The sequence below is a fragment of the Mobula birostris genome, chromosome 30, assembly GCF_030028105.1.
Source record: "Mobula birostris isolate sMobBir1 chromosome 30, sMobBir1.hap1, whole genome shotgun sequence".
Taxonomy (NCBI): domain Eukaryota; kingdom Metazoa; phylum Chordata; class Chondrichthyes; order Myliobatiformes; family Myliobatidae; genus Mobula; species Mobula birostris.
This window is the reverse complement of record NC_092399.1, coordinates 7,566,205-7,586,856: the sequence shown is the minus strand read 5'-3', so window position 1 is coordinate 7,586,856 and position 20,652 is coordinate 7,566,205. Positions and strand designations below refer to the sequence as shown.

General features: G+C 41.6%; 1 protein-coding gene across 1 annotated transcript in view; it reads left to right on the top strand.

Moving 5' to 3' along the window:
- Positions 1 to 10,982, top strand: part of LOC140190626 (synaptotagmin-like protein 1) — a 67,138-nt gene extending 56,156 nt beyond the window's left edge. Inside the window, exons 11-15 of the mRNA XM_072247346.1 lie at positions 1,728 to 1,889; positions 4,429 to 4,507; positions 8,089 to 8,188; positions 8,651 to 8,856; positions 9,952 to 10,982. Coding sequence (XP_072103447.1) covers positions 1,728 to 1,889; positions 4,429 to 4,507; positions 8,089 to 8,188; positions 8,651 to 8,856; positions 9,952 to 10,091 — 687 coding nt within the window. The 3' untranslated portion in view covers positions 10,092 to 10,982. The remainder of the gene's footprint in view (positions 1 to 1,727; positions 1,890 to 4,428; positions 4,508 to 8,088; positions 8,189 to 8,650; positions 8,857 to 9,951) is intronic.
- Positions 10,983 to 20,652: the final 9,670 nt, after the last annotated feature.

Sequence of the window (20,652 nt, the reverse complement as noted above, 5' to 3'; positions counted from 1 at the left end):
TGCTTTTGCAATCCATTGTACCCACTGTACAGGGGATTGACCCACACACCTCCACCAGAGCCCTGTCGTCCAGCCTTGCCCATGTCCACCTCTCACCACAGAGGTGTAGTGTTGGACTTTTAAGAGGCAAATTTCTGGAAGAGTGCTGAATTATTAATGGAAACTTTGGAGTTTCTACATTAAACCTAGCCTGCATAGAGCTGTTTTAAGTATCATGGTGCAACAGCGACAAACACTGACACTTTCACTATCCTTCCAACTCAGAGTCAAGCACTCCGAACCATACTGTATGTTCTCACACTTAATCAGAAATTGTACATCCAACAGGTATTATTATACATACGTTCAGATTTAATCTCTAAATGGTGAAACTCCCAATAACTTTCAGATTTCCTTTACCCATCCAACTCCTCCATCTGGTCGATAAATCTCCTTAATCTTCTGTATCTTTATCTCTCCCGACTATTTCAATGCTGGCCTTTATTCGACTTACTTTTTTATTCCCCATTCACCTCCTTTCCCACTCCCACATAAGTTTCTTTAAATTGCTCTCCTCCTTGAAGATACTTTTCGAACCTACCATTTTTTGCCATCGAAGACATAGATAGCGAAAGTTGCTGGGAAAAGGCCAACAATATCATAAACGATCCCACCCGCCCTGCCAATGGACTGTTTGTCCCACTCCCATCAAGGAGGAGGCCATGCCAGGAAAACCAGGCTCAAAAATAGTTACTTTCTCCAAGCAATGCGGCTGATCAACACCTCCACCCACCGCCATTTCCTATCTGAGTCACCTTCTGTACAGTCACTTTATGTACATAGATTTAATCAATGTATATAAACACGAGAAAGTCTGCGGATGCTGGAAGTCCAAAGCAACACACACACAATGCTGCTGGAACTCAGCAGCTCAGGTAGCATCCATGGAAAGCAGTCGGCTTTTCAGGCCGAGACCCTACATCAGGCCTGGAAAGGAAGGGGGAGACACCAGACTAAGAAGGGGGGTGGGGAAGAAGGATAGCTAGAGGGTGATAGGAGAAGCCAGGTCAGTAGTCTATATATTTATATTTATTGTGTTTTTTTTATTATTGTGTTCTTTATCTTTTTTAGGTTTTTTGTGCTGCATCAGATCCGGAGTAACAATTATTTCATTCTCTTTTAAATTGTGTACAGGAAATGACACTAAACAATCTCGAATCTTTTGGTCCCTTGACCCACCAATTCTTTGTTTAATTTGGTATCTGGGTTTGATTAACAATACCCCTGTGAAATATATCGTCTCACCTTATCACATTAAAGGTGCTGAATAAAAAGCATCATATTTACAAACCGATGCCTCGGACGTTGACGAATCTTGCTGAAGTATTTAATTTTCCACTGTCACATTCTGGCCTATATTCCATGTGTATACTGACCCAAAGAAACACGGACAAATATATCATACACACTTTCACGAATGGTATATATTTTGATACATACACAAAATATATCACTGCTCTACTTACACATATGAAATATACATCCCCCAGCATTATATACTGTATAGCTTGTCATAAATACACAACATATCCATATGTACATGAACTTGCCTCTATATCTATGTACACAGCTCACAATGTTGGATGAGCTTGACTGATCCATCCCATCTGAAGTTATTTGTGGGCCATTGCACCGTGTTTCATATATTTATAGATCTGCTCATAATGAACCTTTTGTTTAAACTGAAGTACAAACTGGAGAAAGCAGAACTGCAGAGTCGGACTCTAAACCTCTCAGTGTGGCACAGGGATCACTTTGGGCACAATCTCTTCTTGGGAGAGGTGGAGATCATGCTGGAGCTCTGGGACTGGGGTAATACCTGCCCAACAACATATGCCCTTCAACGGCGGGTAAGATTCAGTCACTGTTCTGCATTGAACTGCATCCATGTGTATTGGTCCATTTGTCTGTATTCTAACTATACTGACTAAAAACAGGACAGAGAAATTGTTATTCATCCAGGAAACTCCACTCATGACAGTGAGACCACTGTTTGGATTTATATTGATCTCTGAATATTGCACGCGTTAGAACAAGATTTTCCAGTCAATGGGTGTAATTAATTGGAGAAAACACCTATTATCCTAAATTTATGCCAATTAAGAAACTTGTCTAGTTTATTGATAAGGATTGTGGCAAGACACAGTCATGATTATAAAACGCCCAGTTTTCCCCCACTACTGTGAGGCTGGTGATGGTCAATACTTTCAGTACCCAGTTCACTCATGATCAACGTGCTTCCTGGCATTTCTGACTTGAATGTGCAATATGGAGCACAGTGGGGAATGAGGAACGAGTGATGTCAACTTCATAGCAATGTGCCTGATGATATTTGTGCTCTCTCTGTTTTCCTCATTCTCCCTCATTTCATCTCCCTCTCCCTCCCCCTCTCTCCTCTCTCTCCCTCCCCCTCTCCCTCTCCCTCTCCCCCTCCCCTCTCCCTCCCTCCCACTGCAACACATTTAAAATATAAGCTGTTCGCTTTAATACTGAGAAAGTTTTTTTAAAATCTCTCCGCATATGAACTGCAAGAATATATTTTTTTCTGTCACAAGCAATCCTGAAATCGATTCCAAATACAATCCCATTCCAGTTAAATCAAGTGTGCTCCTAACACTAAAACACATTGGGAAAAGGTACTCGTTCATGAAAAATCCTCATTGCTTTGGCAAAGTTAGAAATAGGGTAGTCCATAGAGTCAAAGACCAGCTTGTGGCTGAGCCCACTAGGGAAAAGGTAGTTCTAGAGAGAAAAGATGAAATATGAAGGTAAGCCAGCCAATAATATAGAAGAGGATACCAAAGGTGTTTTCAGATATATAAAGAGTAAAAGAGAGGTGAGAATGGATATTGGACCACTGGAAAATAATGCTGAAGATATAGGAATGGGAAACAAGGAAATGACAGATGAACTGAATAAGCATTTTGCATCAGTTTTCACTGTGGAAGACATCAGCAGTATGCCAGAGGTTCAAGAGTATCAGAGGGCAGGAGTGAGCGCAGTTACTATTCCTCAGGAGAAGGTGTTTGGGAAATTGAAAAGTCTGAAGATAGATAGGTCACCTGGACCAGATGAACTACACCTCAGGGTTCTGAAGAGATTGTGAAAGCATCAGTAATGATTTTGGAATGGCTCCAGAGGACTGGAAAATTGTAAATGTCTTTCCACCCTTTAAGAAGGGACAGAGGCAGAAGAAAGGAAACTATAGACCAATTAGTCTGACCGCAGAAGTTGGTAAGATGTTGGAGTCATTTATTAAGGATGAGGTTCAACTAAACAACTCAGCTAAAAGTCTTAGGTACATATAGATAGCTAGGGTGCCTATGACGTTTACACAGTACTGTATATTGGTTAAAATAGGAGGGTGGTTGAGAAACAGAAATAAGAGTACTTAGCTTTGTATTAGCTCAGTAGTATTAAGTGTTATTTGCCAACTAGAAAGACATAATATACAGTACTGTGCAAAAGTCTTGGGCACCCTAGCTATATATATGTGCCTAAGACTTTTGTACAGTACTGTATATTCTGGAAATATTAGATTAGATTAGATTATAAATAAAAACAAAAGATATAGGAAATACTCAGCAAGTCAGGCAGCATCTGTGGAAAGAAAAAATATAGTTAACATTTCAGGATTAATTCTGAAGTGTTTATATGTGATTTTCCAGGAATTTGAAGATGTTATGGTTTGTAAATTCAAAACATTAAATTAATTCAAATGAAGGCATGAGAGTGCAAGTATAGTTCAAGTTCACATTAAGTGAGGCTGGCATGCATCACGTGGTAGCGTGATGATGTAGGCAATTAACATATTTTTACATAGAACCCGTAATTAATTATTTAAACAAACAAGAATGTTTGATCAACTAATACACGTACAAGATTACTCAAATATTATCGAAATCTTAAATACGCAAATCTTAAATACACAAGTACAGGAGGCAACAGACTGTTTCAAGATCTCTAAACTTAATAAATTCCTGTCACCATCTCCATCCTAACCCTCCACACTCAATCCGACTACCATTGTTTCTGAAAGGATGCTGAAACCTTGAACACTAACTCACTTTTTTAATTTCGGTTTTTGCACTACTTATTTAATTTAACTATTTGATAAACATATATACGGTATATACTTACAGTAATTCACAGTTTTCTTTTTCTCTACATTATCATGTAATTCATTGTACTGCTGCCGTAAAGTTAACAACATTTCACAACATTTGCCGGTGATGTTAAACCTGATTCTGATTCATTATTAATGACTATATATCAATCACTGTACATCACAACCTACACAATACCTGTTCTTGGCCACGTTGTATGTCAGCAGACCTTTTCTACACTGAACTTTGGAGAACTAAAGTCTGTTCATCTACTCTTGTACAGATCGCTGCTCCATCAAACACGAACCAAAGCAAAGGTCAGCTGTCCTTGTCCCTGAAATTCATCCCAGCAGGATCATGTGGTACGTTCAATCAAACCATTATCATTTTTTATTCACGGATGTTGTAAAAATATGAGGACTAGAACAATCCATACAACCATTTGAGGCTACTGTGTAATTTAATAACACTATGGCTGAACCGCTCAACCCGACATTCCCATCTTTTTAACAATATTAAATACTTCTTATTTTGTGATCATCATTGTCATTACGTGCATGTCGTATGAGGGGAGCAATCATGGTCTGTGACCATGATTGTTCTTGGTAAATTATTCTACAGAAGTGGTTTGCCATTGCCTTCTTCTGGGCAGTGTCTTTACAAGACGGGTGACCCCAGCCATTATCAATACTCTTCAGAGATCGTCTGCCTGGTGTCAGTGGTCGCACAACCAGGACTTGTGATATGCACCGGCTGCTCGTACGACCATCCACCACCTGCTCCCACGGCTTCATGTGACCCTGATCTGTGGGGCGGGCGGGGGGGGGGGGCGGGCTAAGCAGGTGCTACACCTTGCCTAAGGAAGTGTATTTTGCAATACACATAGTACTTACACGCATATACACAAAAAATCTGCATTTCATAAACACTTTGAACCTTCAAAAAAAGAAATATAAAGACAAAAACCTATAATATAAGATCTGTGTGGTAGCCTTTCCTTATTGGTCAATTTTGACAACACACTTGTCATTTTCCTCTAGACCTTAAAATGTGCAGCACTCGTTTGTGAAAAGTTTATTAAGATGAAACACAAGCAGGTTGTGGGAACACCTTGTTGAATTAATGAAAATGACTTTGAGCTTGGTGTGCATCCTGGGAGCAGATTAAAAAGTATTGAATCCTGTGTTGCTAAGCAGTTAGAGTGGAACTTGGAATGATACTTAATGCATTTCTTTCCACATCCTCTATGGAAATGGGGCTTTCTAGTAAAAGTGGATGGAGATTCCATCTTTGCCATCAACCCAGATGGCAGCTTGCAGCGATACTGCTGGAAGGACTACACTGGGAAGGTCGTCCTCGACACTATCTAGGCTATCTATGTGCTTGTTGTTCAATATTGGTACAAGACATTTCACCAAACAGATTGTCTCATCTAAGTAAAAGACAATGGGGACTACCATCGTCCTGTTCCCTCAGCACTCCCAAACATTTTTCAGGCCATCAGTCTCATAACCAAAGCAGTTCCCTTTCAGGTATTCCTGATAAACATGAGATGTAGTCCTGCTCATCGAAGCATTCTAACCAGATGGAACAAATAATACACTCCAGGAACTCAGGTAGCATCCATGGAAGGAAATTGACAGTTTACATTTCAGGTCAAGGGGCTTTCATCTGGATTGCAAGATGAAGGGTCTCAACACAAACCATGAACTGTCCATTTCCCTCCATGAATACTGCCCAACCAAATGAGCTCCTCCAGCCTCAGCAGTCACTTGAGTCTCCATTCAGCTTTCTCAGTTTGAGGACAAGCAGATCCTCAGTTTACATAACCTGTTGACAGCAACTTACAAATGCTGTGCTGAGGACCTCCGCACTTCTCATCTACACGTGTACACAGAATCTTTCCAAAGAGAAAAATAACTCAAGTAATAGAGGCAGAGTTGTGCTGGTGAAGTACACCCTCCTCAATTAAACATGGAAACCCAAACATTGCTGTCAATGATTCCCTTTTCCTCCGCACCAGAGCATTCAACCTTTTCTTCAACTTAGTCTTCATTGAACATACAAAAAAAAACCTCTCAAGTGAAAATGATGCTTCTTTGTAGAAGTGTAAATGAATATTTAAAACTTTATAACCATAATGCACCACATCTATGGCCCAAACGAAACTAAATTTGTATCATTTATAATACTCAGAAAAACAATTCAAATTCATAACTTAAATCATTTAGGTGTGTAGTGGAGAGTATATTGACTGGTTGCATCACAGCCTGGTATGGAAACACCAATGCCCTTGAACAGAAATTCCTACAAAAAATAGTGGATACAGACCAATCCATCAAGGGCAAAGCCCTCCCCGCCATTGAGCATGTCTACACAAAGCGTTGTTGCAAGAAAGCAGCATCCATCATCAGAGATCCCCACCACCCAGGTCATGCTCTCTTCTCGCTGCTGTCATCAGGAGAAGGGTACAGGAGCCTCCCGATTCACACCACCAGGTTCAGGGACAATTACTACCCTTCAGCCAACAGGCTGTTGAACCAATGGGGATAACTTCACTCAACTTCACTTGTCTCATCACTGACCTGTTCCCACAGCCTATGGACTCACTTTCAAGGACTCTTCATCTCATGATCTCGATTATTTATTGCTTATTTATTTATTATTATTTCTCTCATTTTGTACTTGCACAGATTTTTGTCTTTTGCATGCCGGTTTAATGCCCAAGCTGGTGCGATCTTTCACTGATTCTATTGTGGTTATTACTCTATTATGGATTTATCGAGTATGCCCCCAAGAAAATGAATCTCAGGGTTGTATGTGGTGACATATATGTACTTTGTTAATAAATTTACTTTTAACTTTTGAGCTTTAAATTTATAATTAATTTAGAATAATTATTTCGATCTTTTAAAGTTTGTACTATATTTCAAATCCTATCATAAGTTCCAATTGTTGTATTGCATCCTGTAAAACAATAATTTAAATAGCAATTAATTTTTTAAACACTTGTTTCCTTGTGATCCGCTGCTCTGCTGGTTTATTTCATTACTGTCACTAGATGCCAAAGATTCCTGGCAATAACTGCCTGTTGTTGGATGCCAGAGATTCCTGGCAGCAACCAGCAAGGGGAAAGTGGAAAGTTCACTAAGGTTGGTGGATCGTTGAGGATTCCTTTCTTCTAGGTCAACAAGTGGCTTGTTTAACCACCAACTTATAAAATACAGGACAAAATTCGTAAATAGCCTATGCTGGAGTACTAATCCTTACGGTACACTGCTAACCCAAAATCAGTTATTAATTCTGGATTTGTCTTGCAACCTTTCAGTGATCTCAATCAATGCCCTCTGTTACTTCAGTGCCAAATTTAGTTTGACTTAAATTCCTTCAGGCTCTGGACATGTGAAATAGAACACAAAATTCCGGTAATGTGCAGCACACCGAGCAAGAAAGTGTGATGAGAGAAAAAATTAACAATTCAAGACATGACCAGGAACTGTAGTTCTATTTCCCTCACGCCAGGTGCTGACTTGTTTTCTGAGACTTTTTCTTCATCTTCTTCTTGGGCCTTAGATCCCAGTGAAGCATAGGCTATCGATGACCTCCCACCTCCATCGTCTAAAATTGATGGTATGGTTGGAGTTCATCAATGTTTCTGTTATCCATTGCATCCAACATACGGGGGATTGGTCTATACAGCTTCACCAGAGCCCAGTTGGCCGGCCTTACCCATTTCCACCTCTCGCAACAAGGACAGAGGGTTGGACTTTGACATTCAATTTTCTGAGTATTTTCACTATTTTGTACACAAATGCAAGTCGTTTTTCATTTCTGAGGCTGCATTCTCAATACTCGGGTAAAACCAACATTATTGAGCTGGTGTGGGTGTGGTATCGGGTTAAGGCAGAGAAGTCGGAAGTAATGATGCCATCTCTCTCTTTAGATCAAGGATTACCTTCCACATCGGAAGTGCACATCTGGCTAAAGGAAGCACGAAATCTAATCCCCATCCGACCCAAGGGCATCAACTCCTTTGTTAAATGGTAATGGAGTGTAATTTATTGACAAAGCACAGTTACCTTTCTTGATGCTGTTACTTGCTTTTATTGTTTGCATGATTTGTGTGTTTTTTTCTCTTTCTCTTTGGGAGTTGGTCTTTACTTTTTTAAATTGGGTTCTTCTGATGTGATGGGAAGTTTCCGCAGCTGAGGGGTCCGGAAACAAGCTTTACGGTCTTAGGATATTTAGAATTGAGATGAGGAGACATGTCTCACTTGGAAGGTGGCAATCAAATGAAATGTTCTACCACTAAAAGTTGTGGAGGCCACAACACTAATTATGTTCAAGAAGAAAATGGAGATTTCTAGATATGAAAGTCTTCAAAGGGAGAACTGAGACAAAGGATAAGCAATGATTGTATTGAATTTTGGAATGAAGGCCAAATGAAATTCTTCCGCTATTTTTCTATACTTCTGTATAATTTCACGACTTTACTTTGTTATCAGTCGTATTCTACCAGATGTCAATAAGTCCAGTCAACAGAAGACCAGAGTGATGAAGAAAGACCTGAATCCTGTTTATAACCACACAATGGTATATGACGGCTTTCAGGCAGATGATGTGCGTGAGACCTGCGCAGAATTCACCGTCTGGGACCATGATACCTTTTCCAACCAGCTCCTGGGAGGACTGAGACTCAGTCTGGGAACAGGTAACAAATATGTATCACTCCTCTGGTCCCATATAATTAAAAATACAAAAAATACTTTTGGCAGCCATTTCTAGTATCATTGTTTTGATAGATGAATTGCCCTGTGCTCATTATAGTGGCAGTGGCAGGTGAACGTTGATAGAAGAAATAAAAGTGTAAACTATTCTCGAAACGAAGAGAAAATTTGAAAACTTGAGGGACTAGGGAGTCCTCGTGCAAGATTCCCGAAAGGTTAATTTGCAGGTTGAGTTGGTGGTGAGGGAGGCAAATACAGTGTTAGCATTCATTTCGAGAGGACTAGAACATAAAAGCAAGGATCTACAGTTGAGTCTTTATAAAGCACTGGTGAGGCCTCGCTTGGAGTGCTGTGGCAGTTTTAGGCCCCTTATCTAAGAAAGGATGTGCTGACATTGGAGAGAATTCAAAGGAGGTTGATGAAAATGATTCCAGGATTGAAGGATGTCACATGAAGACCATTTGATGGTTCTGGGCCTGTACTCAATGGAGTTCAGAAGAATGAGGGGTGACCTCATTGAAACCTATCGAACATTGAAAGGCCTCAGTAGAGTGGATGAGGAGAGGATGTCTCCTCTGGTGGGGGAGTCTCAGACTAGAGGACACAGCCTCAGAATAGAGAGGTGACCTTTTAGAACGGAGATGAGGAGGAATTTCTTTAGCCAGAGGGCGGTGAATCTGTGGAATTCGTCGACACAGCCGGCTGTGGAGGCCAGGTCATTGGGTATATTTAAGGCAGAGGTTGATAGATTCTTGATTATTGAGGGAATAAAGGGATACAGGGAGAGGGGAGGAGATAGGGGCTGAGGAGGAAAATGGATCAGCTCTGATGAAATAGTGGAGCAGATGCAATGAGCCAAATGGCCTAATTCTGCTCCTATATCTTATGGTCTGAGTGAGAGTAAGGCCAGGATGGTAGGGGTGCTGCTTTCTTGTGGCAGTGCTCTGTGTAAATTTTCATAATGGTTGGTGAGCTGTGTCCTCCACTCACTTTTTTTTCGCTCCTGGACATTGGCGTGAGCTCTAACATAGGCAAAAGCTGAGCTCTGCTGATGAATCTCAACCTTTCCGCTCTTCTAGGTTTCAGCTATGGCCAATCTGTCAACTGGATGGATTCAAATGAGGAAGAGATTTCTGCGTGGCAGAGGATGCTTGACGTTCCTGGCGAGTGGGTGGAAACCGTATTACCACTCCGATCCAATGTGTTACCCAGTGAATGATCACAGACCTGGAGAGCACTTCTGAAAAATATTATTAATAAAATGTGTGGGTTAGCTATTCCTTTAGAACATTATGCATGGGTCGTTGGATCTAAAATGAGAAGCCAATTATTTGCTGGGGGTAGGAGATGTCATTACTGCCTCTTTTGAAGAGACAAACAACTGAGAATTTGGACATTTAGGTGAGAAGATGTAAAGGAAGAGAAGAACTGGGATAAGATCAACTTCCAAGGCAGGATCTGGGTCAGGGAATGAGAACTGGGACCAAGCAAGAACTATAAGTTCCACCCCACCTCCACCTCTGATCCACCTCAGATCTGCAGACAATGTATGGCCACCACTGGTTGCTTTCTGAAGGCTTTTATTTCATTGGCATTCAACTCTAAAAAGAAACTTTTATTGGAAGTTAAGCCCTGGTTGACAAATTAACTGTGAAATGTTTATAAATCAGATAGATTCAAGTGGGAAGACTTTTATTGCAAATGACAGCCTTTTGTCAGTGTGGAATAGATAATGATTTCAGTGTAATTCCCTAAATCTATCTGCAGGTCCTTACAATTTACAATCGAGCATTTGGGAGACTGGTGAATCAGGTGACATGGATTTGCCAGCTATTCTGGGGGTTTCAGCCATCTTCTGTGTGCAAACTTGGTTTGTACCAATATTTGAATGGTTGCTTTAAACGCCCTGCTTTAACTACATGTTACCTTTGTATGGCTTATGATTTTATTTAAATATGTTGCTAGGTGCCTGCATGTCTGACTCATGAACTGGGTAACAAACCTAGGGAGAGCCAGACATGAGAAATTCTTAAAGTGTTTGATGTGTGAAGCTTTTTTTAATGTTATCTTCTAATGATCCAATTAATTAAATAAAGCCTTCTTCAAAGTTCCTGATATTTTCAAGTTTTAATATATAAAATTGTTAACCTATACTTTTTCAACTAATAAACCTACAGCATTTTCTGCATTGCATACTTATCACAACATTAGAAACTATCTGGTCCATGCTGGTTTCCAGTCAGTCTCCTGTTCCCTTTTTTAAGTTCTTTCTCACATGGCAAAGAACTCCCCTTTTATTCTTTACCTTCACTAAAGTGTCTGTGGTGTAGTGGCATCCGCACCAGCCTTCGAGGCGAGTGGTCCTGGGTTCGAATCCGGCCGGCTCCTTGCCCATTTTCCATCTGTGCTGGGTCGAGCATCGAGCTAGCAACTCGGCCTCATAACAAACAGACAAATGCTAAAGAAATGGCAACCGATGTACCATGAGGCGCGGAAAGGAACAACAAACAAAAATAAAGGGTAATGTACAGTGAGCAATTAATCTATGGGATGTGGAAAGATCCAGAGCAACCAGCAGACACTCACAATACTGCAGGGAAACATGCACTTGTACAATTTGACTATTTTTACCTTCATGAGCTTTCCTCACTTCCTTAGTTTCACCAGTCTAAGTATTACAGAATAACATGTCATCATTGGTGGTTATCTTTTGATTGCAGCCTGGTCTCAGTTAACTGTAAACCAATTCCAAACTGACCTGAGTTTTTTTTTACTGTTTAAAGACATAACACATTGGGCAGACCCCTTATAGTCATAGTCATAGTCATAGTCATACTCTATTGATCTCGGGGGAAATTGGTTTTCGTTACAGTTGCCCATAAATAATAAATAGTAATAGAACCATAAAGAGTTAAATAGTCATATGTAAATTATGCCAGTAAATTATGAAATAAGTCCAGGACCAGCCTATTGGCTCAGGATGTCTGACCCTCCAAGGGAGGAGTTGTAAAGTTTGATGGCCACAGGCAGGAATGACTTCCTATGACGCTCTGTGCTGCATCTCGGTGGAATGAGACTCTGGCTGAATGGACCCCTGTGCCCACCCAGTACATTATGTAGTGGATGGGAGACATTGACCAAGATGGCATGCAACTTAGACAGCATCCTCCTTTCAGACACCACCGTCAGAGAGTTCAGTTCCATCCCCACAACATCACTGGCCTTCCGAATGAATTTGGGCCCCTTAGATAGGGGGCCCAAAACTTATCTGAGTTTTGGGCCCCTTATCTAAGAGAAGATTTGCTGGCCATTAGGGAGCCTGGAGGAGGTTCATGAAAATTATCCCAGGAATGAAAATTTTAACATACAACAGGACGCAAGTTTGACGGCCCTGAACCTGTTCTCACTGGAGTTTAGAAGAATGAGAGGGGATCTTATTGAAACCTGTCGAACGTTGGAAGGTCTGGATAAATTGGATGAAGGAGAGGATGTTTCCTATAGAGGGAGAGTCTAGGACCAGAGGACACAGCCTCAGAATTGAGGGGTGTCCATTTACTACAGAGATGAGGAGGAATTTCTTCAGCTGGGGTGGGGGTGGAGGGGGGTGAATCTGAGGAATTCACTGCGCAGGCCAAGTCATTGGGTATATTTCAGGCAGAGGCCGATAAGTTCTTGATTAATCAGGACGTCAAAGATTATGGGGAGAAGCCAGGAGAATGGGCTTAAGGGGTAAAATAAATCAGCCATGACAGAATGGTGGAGCAGGCTCGATGTGCTGAATAACCTAACTCTACACCCATGGCTTTATCTCTTCCTTGGATATTTCTCTCACAATGTTGTGGAACCTTAAATTCTTCTCACAATTTCTTCATCACATTGCCGACCAGTAAACCATTTCCTACCAGAAGTCACCTCCTAATCTCTCCACAACCTTGTTCCCCAGCTTGTTTGCTTTAATGAACCCATCTTTACATTGAATGTTCGATTGCTTATTTCAATAGACTAGTCGATTTAGATTAGCTTAACCGCTTTAACTCTTAGGTTCACTATTAGTCCCGAGTGTTTCTTTTTCCATGTCAATTAAATAAATAAAAACAACTTGCAAATTGTGGTTGAAATTATTTGTTGATCTTATAAAGTTAATTCCTGTTATATTTATTTATCTGTATTGTACTTAACCAATCACAAACACCCAATCATCACCCTGTGAATTCAGAATCAGAATCATAGGAAACCATAGAAAAACTACAGCACAGAAACAGGCCTTTTGGTCCTTCTTGGCTGTGCCGAACCATTTTCTGCCTAGTCCCACTGATCTGCACACGGACCATATCCCTCCATACACCTCCCATCCATGTATCTGTCCAATTTATTCTTAAACGTTAAAAAAGAACCCGCATTTACCACCTCGTCTGGCAGCTCATTCCATACTCCCACCACTCTCTGTGTGAAGAAGTCCCCCCTAATATTCCCTTTAAACTTTTCCCCCCTCACCCTTAACCCATGTCCTCTAGTTTTTTTCTCCCCTTCCTCAGTGGAAAAAGCCTGCTTGCATTCACTCTTTCAAATCTTTTTATTATTATTATCCAAAATTAACAAAAGTAGCAAGAAATAGGCAACACTTACAATGTCTCAAGAAAAAAAAACATTGTTTTAAAGATTGAAAAAATTTTGGTGGCCAAAAAAAAAGAGGAAAAAACCCTTACTAAGCAAAAGCCCCTACTAATCAGTGAGAAAAAAAACCATTAGGTGTTCAACCCCAGAGCCATGCGTCTTACAAAAGCTTCTAAAGATAAATATCAAACCGCCAGCAAGAAAAAAAAGTACCAAAGATTTACAATTAGATCATGGAGGAAATCTATCAATTAACTCAAATGATAGTAAGGAGCAAACGAACCTCATCTTTTCTCAAAATCAAACATAGGTTCAAAAGTTCGACTTCTAATTTTCTCCAAACTAAGACATAGCTTCACTTGAGAGAACAATTGTGACAAAATGGGAGCCGATGTATGCTTCCACTTCAACAAAATGGCCCTCCTAGCTATCAATGTAACAAATGCAATAACATGTTGGTCAGACAAAGCAATATCGCCAATATTTTGAGGAAGTATTCCAAAAAGCACAGTTAATTTGTTAGGTTGTAAATTAATTTTAAGTGCTTTAGAAATTGTAGAAAAAACTGACTTCCAGAACTGTTCCAGTATAGAACAGGACCAAAACATGTGTGCCAGTATAGCTGTCTCAGTTTTACATCTATTGCAATAACTATCAACATTAGGAAACATTTTAGACAATCTCTCCTTCGTCAAATGGTAACGATGTACAATTTTAAATTGAATCAGTGAATGACTAGCACAGATCGAAGAAGAGTTAACCAGCTTCAGAATCCACAACCGGTCCTCCATTATAAAATTTTTATATTTATTTCAGATTGTCCCTGTTTTTCTGACTTTTTTGATTGGATTGGTTCTATTATTTTATCTTTTATTCGGAATAATAAAAGACCAAGAATTAGTAAATGTCACTTACAAAAGTTGAAAAAGGATGGAGGTCTCACTTTGCCTAATTTAAGAATATATTACTGGGCTATTAATGTGCGATATATGTCCTTTTGGTTACACTGGGTTGATAAGAACGATCGGCCAATTTGGGTAGATTTGGAACTGAAAGCTGTGAAACAGTTTCATCTAACTTCGTTATTGGGAGTGGCTTTATCTATACAATTAGCTAAAGTTGCTAATTTAAGCATTCTTTACAAACTTGGCTCCAGTTCCGTAATTTTTTTAATCTTACAAAACTTAAACTTTATCGTTTAATTTATCGAAATTACTTCTTTAAGCCTTCTTTGAGTGATCCAATTTTCTTACTTTGGAAAAATAAAGGTATTAATCATGTTTAATATCACTGGTATACGTCATGAAATTTGTTAATTTTACAGCAATAATACAATGCAATACATTATAATATTGAAAAAAATGTGTCTTGTAGTGTGAGGCCTCCGTTGGTCAGAGTCGACCGTGGATATTGCATCCTAGCTGTCTAGATATGCAAGCCTGGGCAGTTCAATATGGAGGGCAGGCTGTTGCCCATGTGGCAATTTCCCCCTCTCCATGCAGAGACCAATACTGTTTGGTACCAGCAGCGTCGCAGGAGTTGTCAGTCATCATTGAACTCAATGTAGGACTGCCTTGGGGAATCCAGCTCCGGATTTTTCCCTCGGGGTTCACTCCCGAAGCCTTCCCCGTGAGTGGGTATAGCCACAAGGCAGCGGAGGTTTAAGATTGGAGATTTCCTTCTCCGAGATGAGCTGCCAACCACAGATGATGAGCTCCGTCTGATTGGTTTTAAGGTGCCAGTAACCTGACTTTGCCCCTTCTCCTGCCAGTAGAACTTGGTCAGCTGGATTTGGTTGTCAGAGGCTATTTGAGGCCCACGCCATTGGGGGCATTTTCTAGGTAGTGGAAACTTGTCCCCAATACCACCTTAAGGGTGTAACAATCTTAAGGAACTTACTGTCTTACAGTAAGTGTGTATGTATATATATATAATAGTTAAATTAAATGGGTAGTGCAAAAAAGAAAACAAAATAGAAATTAAAAAGTAGTGAGGTAGTGTTTATGGGTTCAACGTCCATTCGAAAATCTGATGGCAGAGAGGAAGGAGCTGTTCCTGAATTGCTAAATGTGTGTCTTTAGATTTCTGTGTCTCCTTCCTGATGATAACGGCGAGAAGAGGGCATGATCTAATTGGTGGGTGTCCTTAATGATGGACACCGCCTCTTTGAGGCTTCGCTCCTTGAAGATGTCTTGGATACTGCGGAGAATTCACTCCATTATATCTGCCCTGACCCGTCGTATTGTTTATCTTCAGTTGGCGAAACAGCATGCCGCCCCAGTGACCCCACAACCCCGGTTAAACCAAACCCAATCACGGGACAATTTACAATGGCCAACTCACCGACCCAGTACATCTCTGGAATACGGGAGGAAAACGGTGTATAGGAAACAGGCAGGCCCTCCTGCCCATCTGGTGCCTATCGGACCATTTAATCTGCTGACTCCCATCGACCTGCACTGGGACCATCGCCCTCCACACCCCTCCAATCCGTCTCCCTGTCCAAACTTCTCCCAAACGTTGAAATCGAGCTCGCGTGCACCACTTGTACAGGCAGCTCGTTCCACACTCTCACCGCCCTCTGGGTGAAGAAGTTTCCCCTCCTGTTCCCCTTAAAGCCGGGAAAAACCCGAGCATTCCACAGGGAGGATGTACAAAGGCTCCTTGCAGAACAGCGCCAGAGCTGAACTCTGAACTCCGTAACACCCTGAGCTGCGATAGTATTGCGGTATCTGCTCCACCATCGTGGCATCCATCTTCCCCACTATCCGTAGCCTAATGATGACTAAGATACTTGTAAACGGTTAACACTCCTGCGTGCCCAGGGTTAGTTGGTTCTCCAAGGCCGGATTGGAAGTGCGTTACATTCAGTGTTAATTGGCCATTCCTGCCCTGGCGGAGGGTGAGAGATTTTTGGCTGCAGGTTGGCCAAGCTGAGGATTGTGCTGGTGACCTCTCCATTAAAGCCATTTGGGTTACAGAAATCCTCCTTGCACAATTCACAAATCACTACCAAAAAATTTGAGATATGAAATAAGGTTTGCTTTTATGGATACTTCTCCTCCAAGAGAACCACAATCTTGCCGTGGTTTGGAGGCTTGCGTGCCTCAATGACCTGGAGAGCTACGTTGGCTGGAGTCAGGGCTTTATGCTTTGGCTCTTGGTAGGGCCACCCATGCCAAACTGGCCAAAGGTCAGAGGGCAGATGAAGAGTGGTCTTCTCAGGTTCTCTAGGTTCAGGGATTCAGCTCAGGGTTGACAGGTAAAACAAAATTGTTATGGAAACAGCAATGGGCATGACAGTATTCAGAATCAGAATCAGGTTTATTATCACCAGCGTGTGATGTGAAATTTGTTAACTTAGCAGCAGCAGTTCGATGCAATACATAATCTAGCAGAGAGAGAGAGAGAGAGGAAATAATAAATAAAATAAAACATAATAAATAAACAAGTAAATCAATTACATTTATTGAATAGATTATTTAAAATGTGCAAAAACAGAAATACTGTATATTAAAAAAGTGAGGTAGTGTCCAAAGCTTCAATGTCCATTTAGGAATTGAATGGCAGAGGGGAAGAAGCTGTTCCTGAATCGCTGAGTGTGTGCCTTCAGGCTTCTGTACCTCCTACCTGATGGTAACAGTGAGAAAAGGGCATGTCCTGGGTGCTGGAGGTCCTTAATAATGGACACTGCCTTCCTGAGACACCGCTCCCTAAAGATGTCCCGGGTACTTTGTAGGCTAGTGCCCAAGATGGAGCTGACTAGATTTACAACCCTCTGCAGCTTCTTTCGGTCCTGTGCAGTAGCCCCTCCATACCAGACAGTGATGCAGCCTGTCAGAATGCTCTCCACGGTACATCTATAGAAGTTTTTGAGTGTATTTGTTGACATGCCAAATCTCTTCAAACTCCTAGTGAAGTATAGTCACTGTCTTGCCTTCTTTATAACCACAAGGATATGTTGGGACCAGGTTAGATCCTCAGAGATCTTGACACCCAGGAACTTGAAGCTGCTCACTCTCTCCACTTCTGATCCCTCTGTGAGGATTGGTATGTGTTCTTTCGTCTTACCCTTCCTGAAGTCCATAATCAGCTGTTTCGTCTTACTGACATTGAGTGCCTGGTTGTTGCTGCGGCACCACTCCACTAGTTGGCATATCTCACCCCTGTACGCCCTCTCGTCACCACCTGAGATTCGACCAACAATGGTTGTATGGTCAGCAAATTTATAAATGGTATTTAAGCTATGCCTAGCCACACAGTCATGTGTATATAGAGAGTAGAGCAGTGGGCTAAGCACACATCTCTGAGGTGCGCCAGTGTTGATCGTCAGTGAGGAGGATATGTTATCACCAATCCACACAGATTGTGGACTTCTGGTTAGGAAGTCAAGGATCCAATTGCAGAGGGAGGTACAGAGGCCCAGGTTCTGCAACTTCTCAATCAAGGTTGTGGGAATGATGGTATTAAATGCTGAGCTATAATCAATGAACAGCATCCTGACGTAGGTGTTTGTGTTGTCCAGGTGGTCTAAAGCCGTGTGGAAAGCCATTGAGATTGCATTGACCTATTGTGGCAATAGGCAAATTGCAATGGGTCCAGGTCCTTGCTGAGGCAGGAGTTCAGTGAGTCTCCACCCAGGACTTGCATGACTGACAGTAGTGAAAACCAAGGAAGCTACTGACATGATGAAGGAAGCCTTGAACACCACTAGAGAGAGGGAGGACCTTCATTTCTGCTCTGAACACCAGGAGAGTAACAGGCATGTGAATGTGAACAAATCATGGCTACTATGGTTGGGGAATGATGTGTACTCCTGGGTGACAAGTGGCAGTCTGGATGTAGATGTGAATTATAAAACTAGGCAGTGAGCAGCTTCCGTCTCAGATCTGCAAACTCATTGTCTGCATTTGAGAAGAGAGAGATGGCTAGGGGACCTAATCGTGGCTATAACTGGGAGCATCTTTAAAGAGAAAGTCAACTAGTAAGGATCTGACGTTTCTATTGCCTGCAGGAATTCAGCTCCTTATGCCTGCTTAATGAGGGCATGCATGCCTATGAATTGATTTACGGTCCCACAATGGAGCTGATTTAAACAGACTAATGTTAACCTTCTATCTGCTTCCAACAGGACAGGTCTGATGGAGAAAGTGTTCTATTCCTCACCTAGATCCAACAATCAAGGTCACCCCAATTTTGGTAGGGCTGCAGTGTACAGATGGACCCTGAAAGCATACCAACGTGAAGCCTGCAAAATTTCTTCAAAACCACAGGAATGAGGGATAAGCAGGCCCTCCCAAGTCCTGAGCCCCCAGCTATACTCAGTCAGATCACATGCCCCAAACCAAACTCTCAAAACAAACACACTACTTCAAACTCAGTCATGCGAGAGATCACTAGACACAATTCGCCCTTGAGAAACAGTCCATTGACTTGATGAACTCTAACTCATGACTGTTCAAAGTGGAGCAGGACATTCTTGACTTATTGCCTGTTACATCGCAGGCGTTCAGAGCAGCAATGAAGCTCCTCCCTCTCTGTCGGTGTTCAGGGCTTCCTTCATCATGTCATTAGCTTCCTCTCGGTTTTCACTACTGTCAGTCATGCAAGTCCCGGGTGGAGACTCAGGAATACCGTTGCACTCAGATGTAGAAGGATTCTTCATTGCCGTTTCTGTAATAGTTTTGTTTGATCAGTCAGGGTAGTTAACCCTGAGATGAACCCCCGAACCTGGAGAACCAGTGGACCACTCTTAGTCTAGCCTCTACTCTTTGATCTGTTTGGCATGGGTGACTCTACCAAGAGCCAAAGCATAAAGCCCTGACTCGAGCCAACGTAACTCCCTGGGTTATTGAGACACGCAAGCCTCCAAATCCTACAACAAGGTTGTGGTCCTCTAGGAGAAGTGCCTTATTTTCTGGGCTCTTTCAGCTCTTGGTCCATGCCTCAAGAACACACAGAAAAGTTGAAAGTAAATTTTATCATCAAAGTACACCACATACAACCCTGAGATTCATTTTCCTGTGGGCATACTCAGCAATGCTATAGAACAGTAACTTTAACAGGATTAATGAAAGATCAACCAGAATGCAGAAGACAGCAAACTATTCAAATACAAATATAAATAAATAGTAATAAATAAGGAGAACATGATGATTAAACTGTTCTTCAAATTCATTCGTATGCTCCGGGAATGTTACAGTTGCACCATAAATAATTAAATTGTAATAAAACTATAAATAGTAACAGCGAGAAAAGATCATGACCTGGGTGGAGGTGATCTCTGATGATGAATGCTGCTTTCCTACGAAAGCCTAAATGGCAGAGGGTGCAAACCACTTCACAACCAGAATCAGGTTTAGTATCACTGGCATATGTTGTGAAATTTGTTAACTTTACAGCAGCAGTACAATGAAATACTTGATAAATAAATATAGAAAAAACTGAATTACATCGAGTACAGTATATATGTCAGAATCAAGTTGATTATCACTGGAATGTGACATGAAATTTGTTAACTTAGCAGCAGCAGTTCAATGCAATACATAATTTAGCAGAGAGAGCCAAAAATAATAAATAAAATAAAACATAATAGTAAATAAACAAGTAAATCAATGACATATATTGAATAGATTTTTTAAAATGTGCAAAAACAGAAATACTGTATATTAAAAAAGTGAGGTAGTGTCCAAAGCTTCAAAGTCCATTTAGGAATCGGATGGCAGAGGGGAAGAAGCTGTTCCTGAATCATTGAGTGTGTGCCTTCAGGCTCCTGTACCTCCTCCCTGATGGTAGCAATGAGAAGAGGGTACGTCCTGGGTGGTGAGGGTCCTTAATGATGGACGCTGCCTTTTTGAGGCATCGCCCCTTGCAGATCCCTGGATGCTGGGGAGGCTGGTCCCCAGGATGGAGATGACTAATTTTACAAGTTTCTGCCCATGCCAGGCGGTGATGCAGCCAGAAAGAAGTTTTCGGGTGTTTTAATTTGAGAAACCCAGTCTCCTCCAACCCAGGCAACTTCTTGCAGTGGGAGAACCCGCAGCCAGGTTGACTCGGCCACTCGCCGCCCCGGGCGTCTGGGATGACTGGCGCTGCCCGCCGGCCAGGGGGGCGGGTCCTCCCGGGCGGCAGGCGGAGCTCTAGGCGGGACTGGCGCCGGCGCCGTC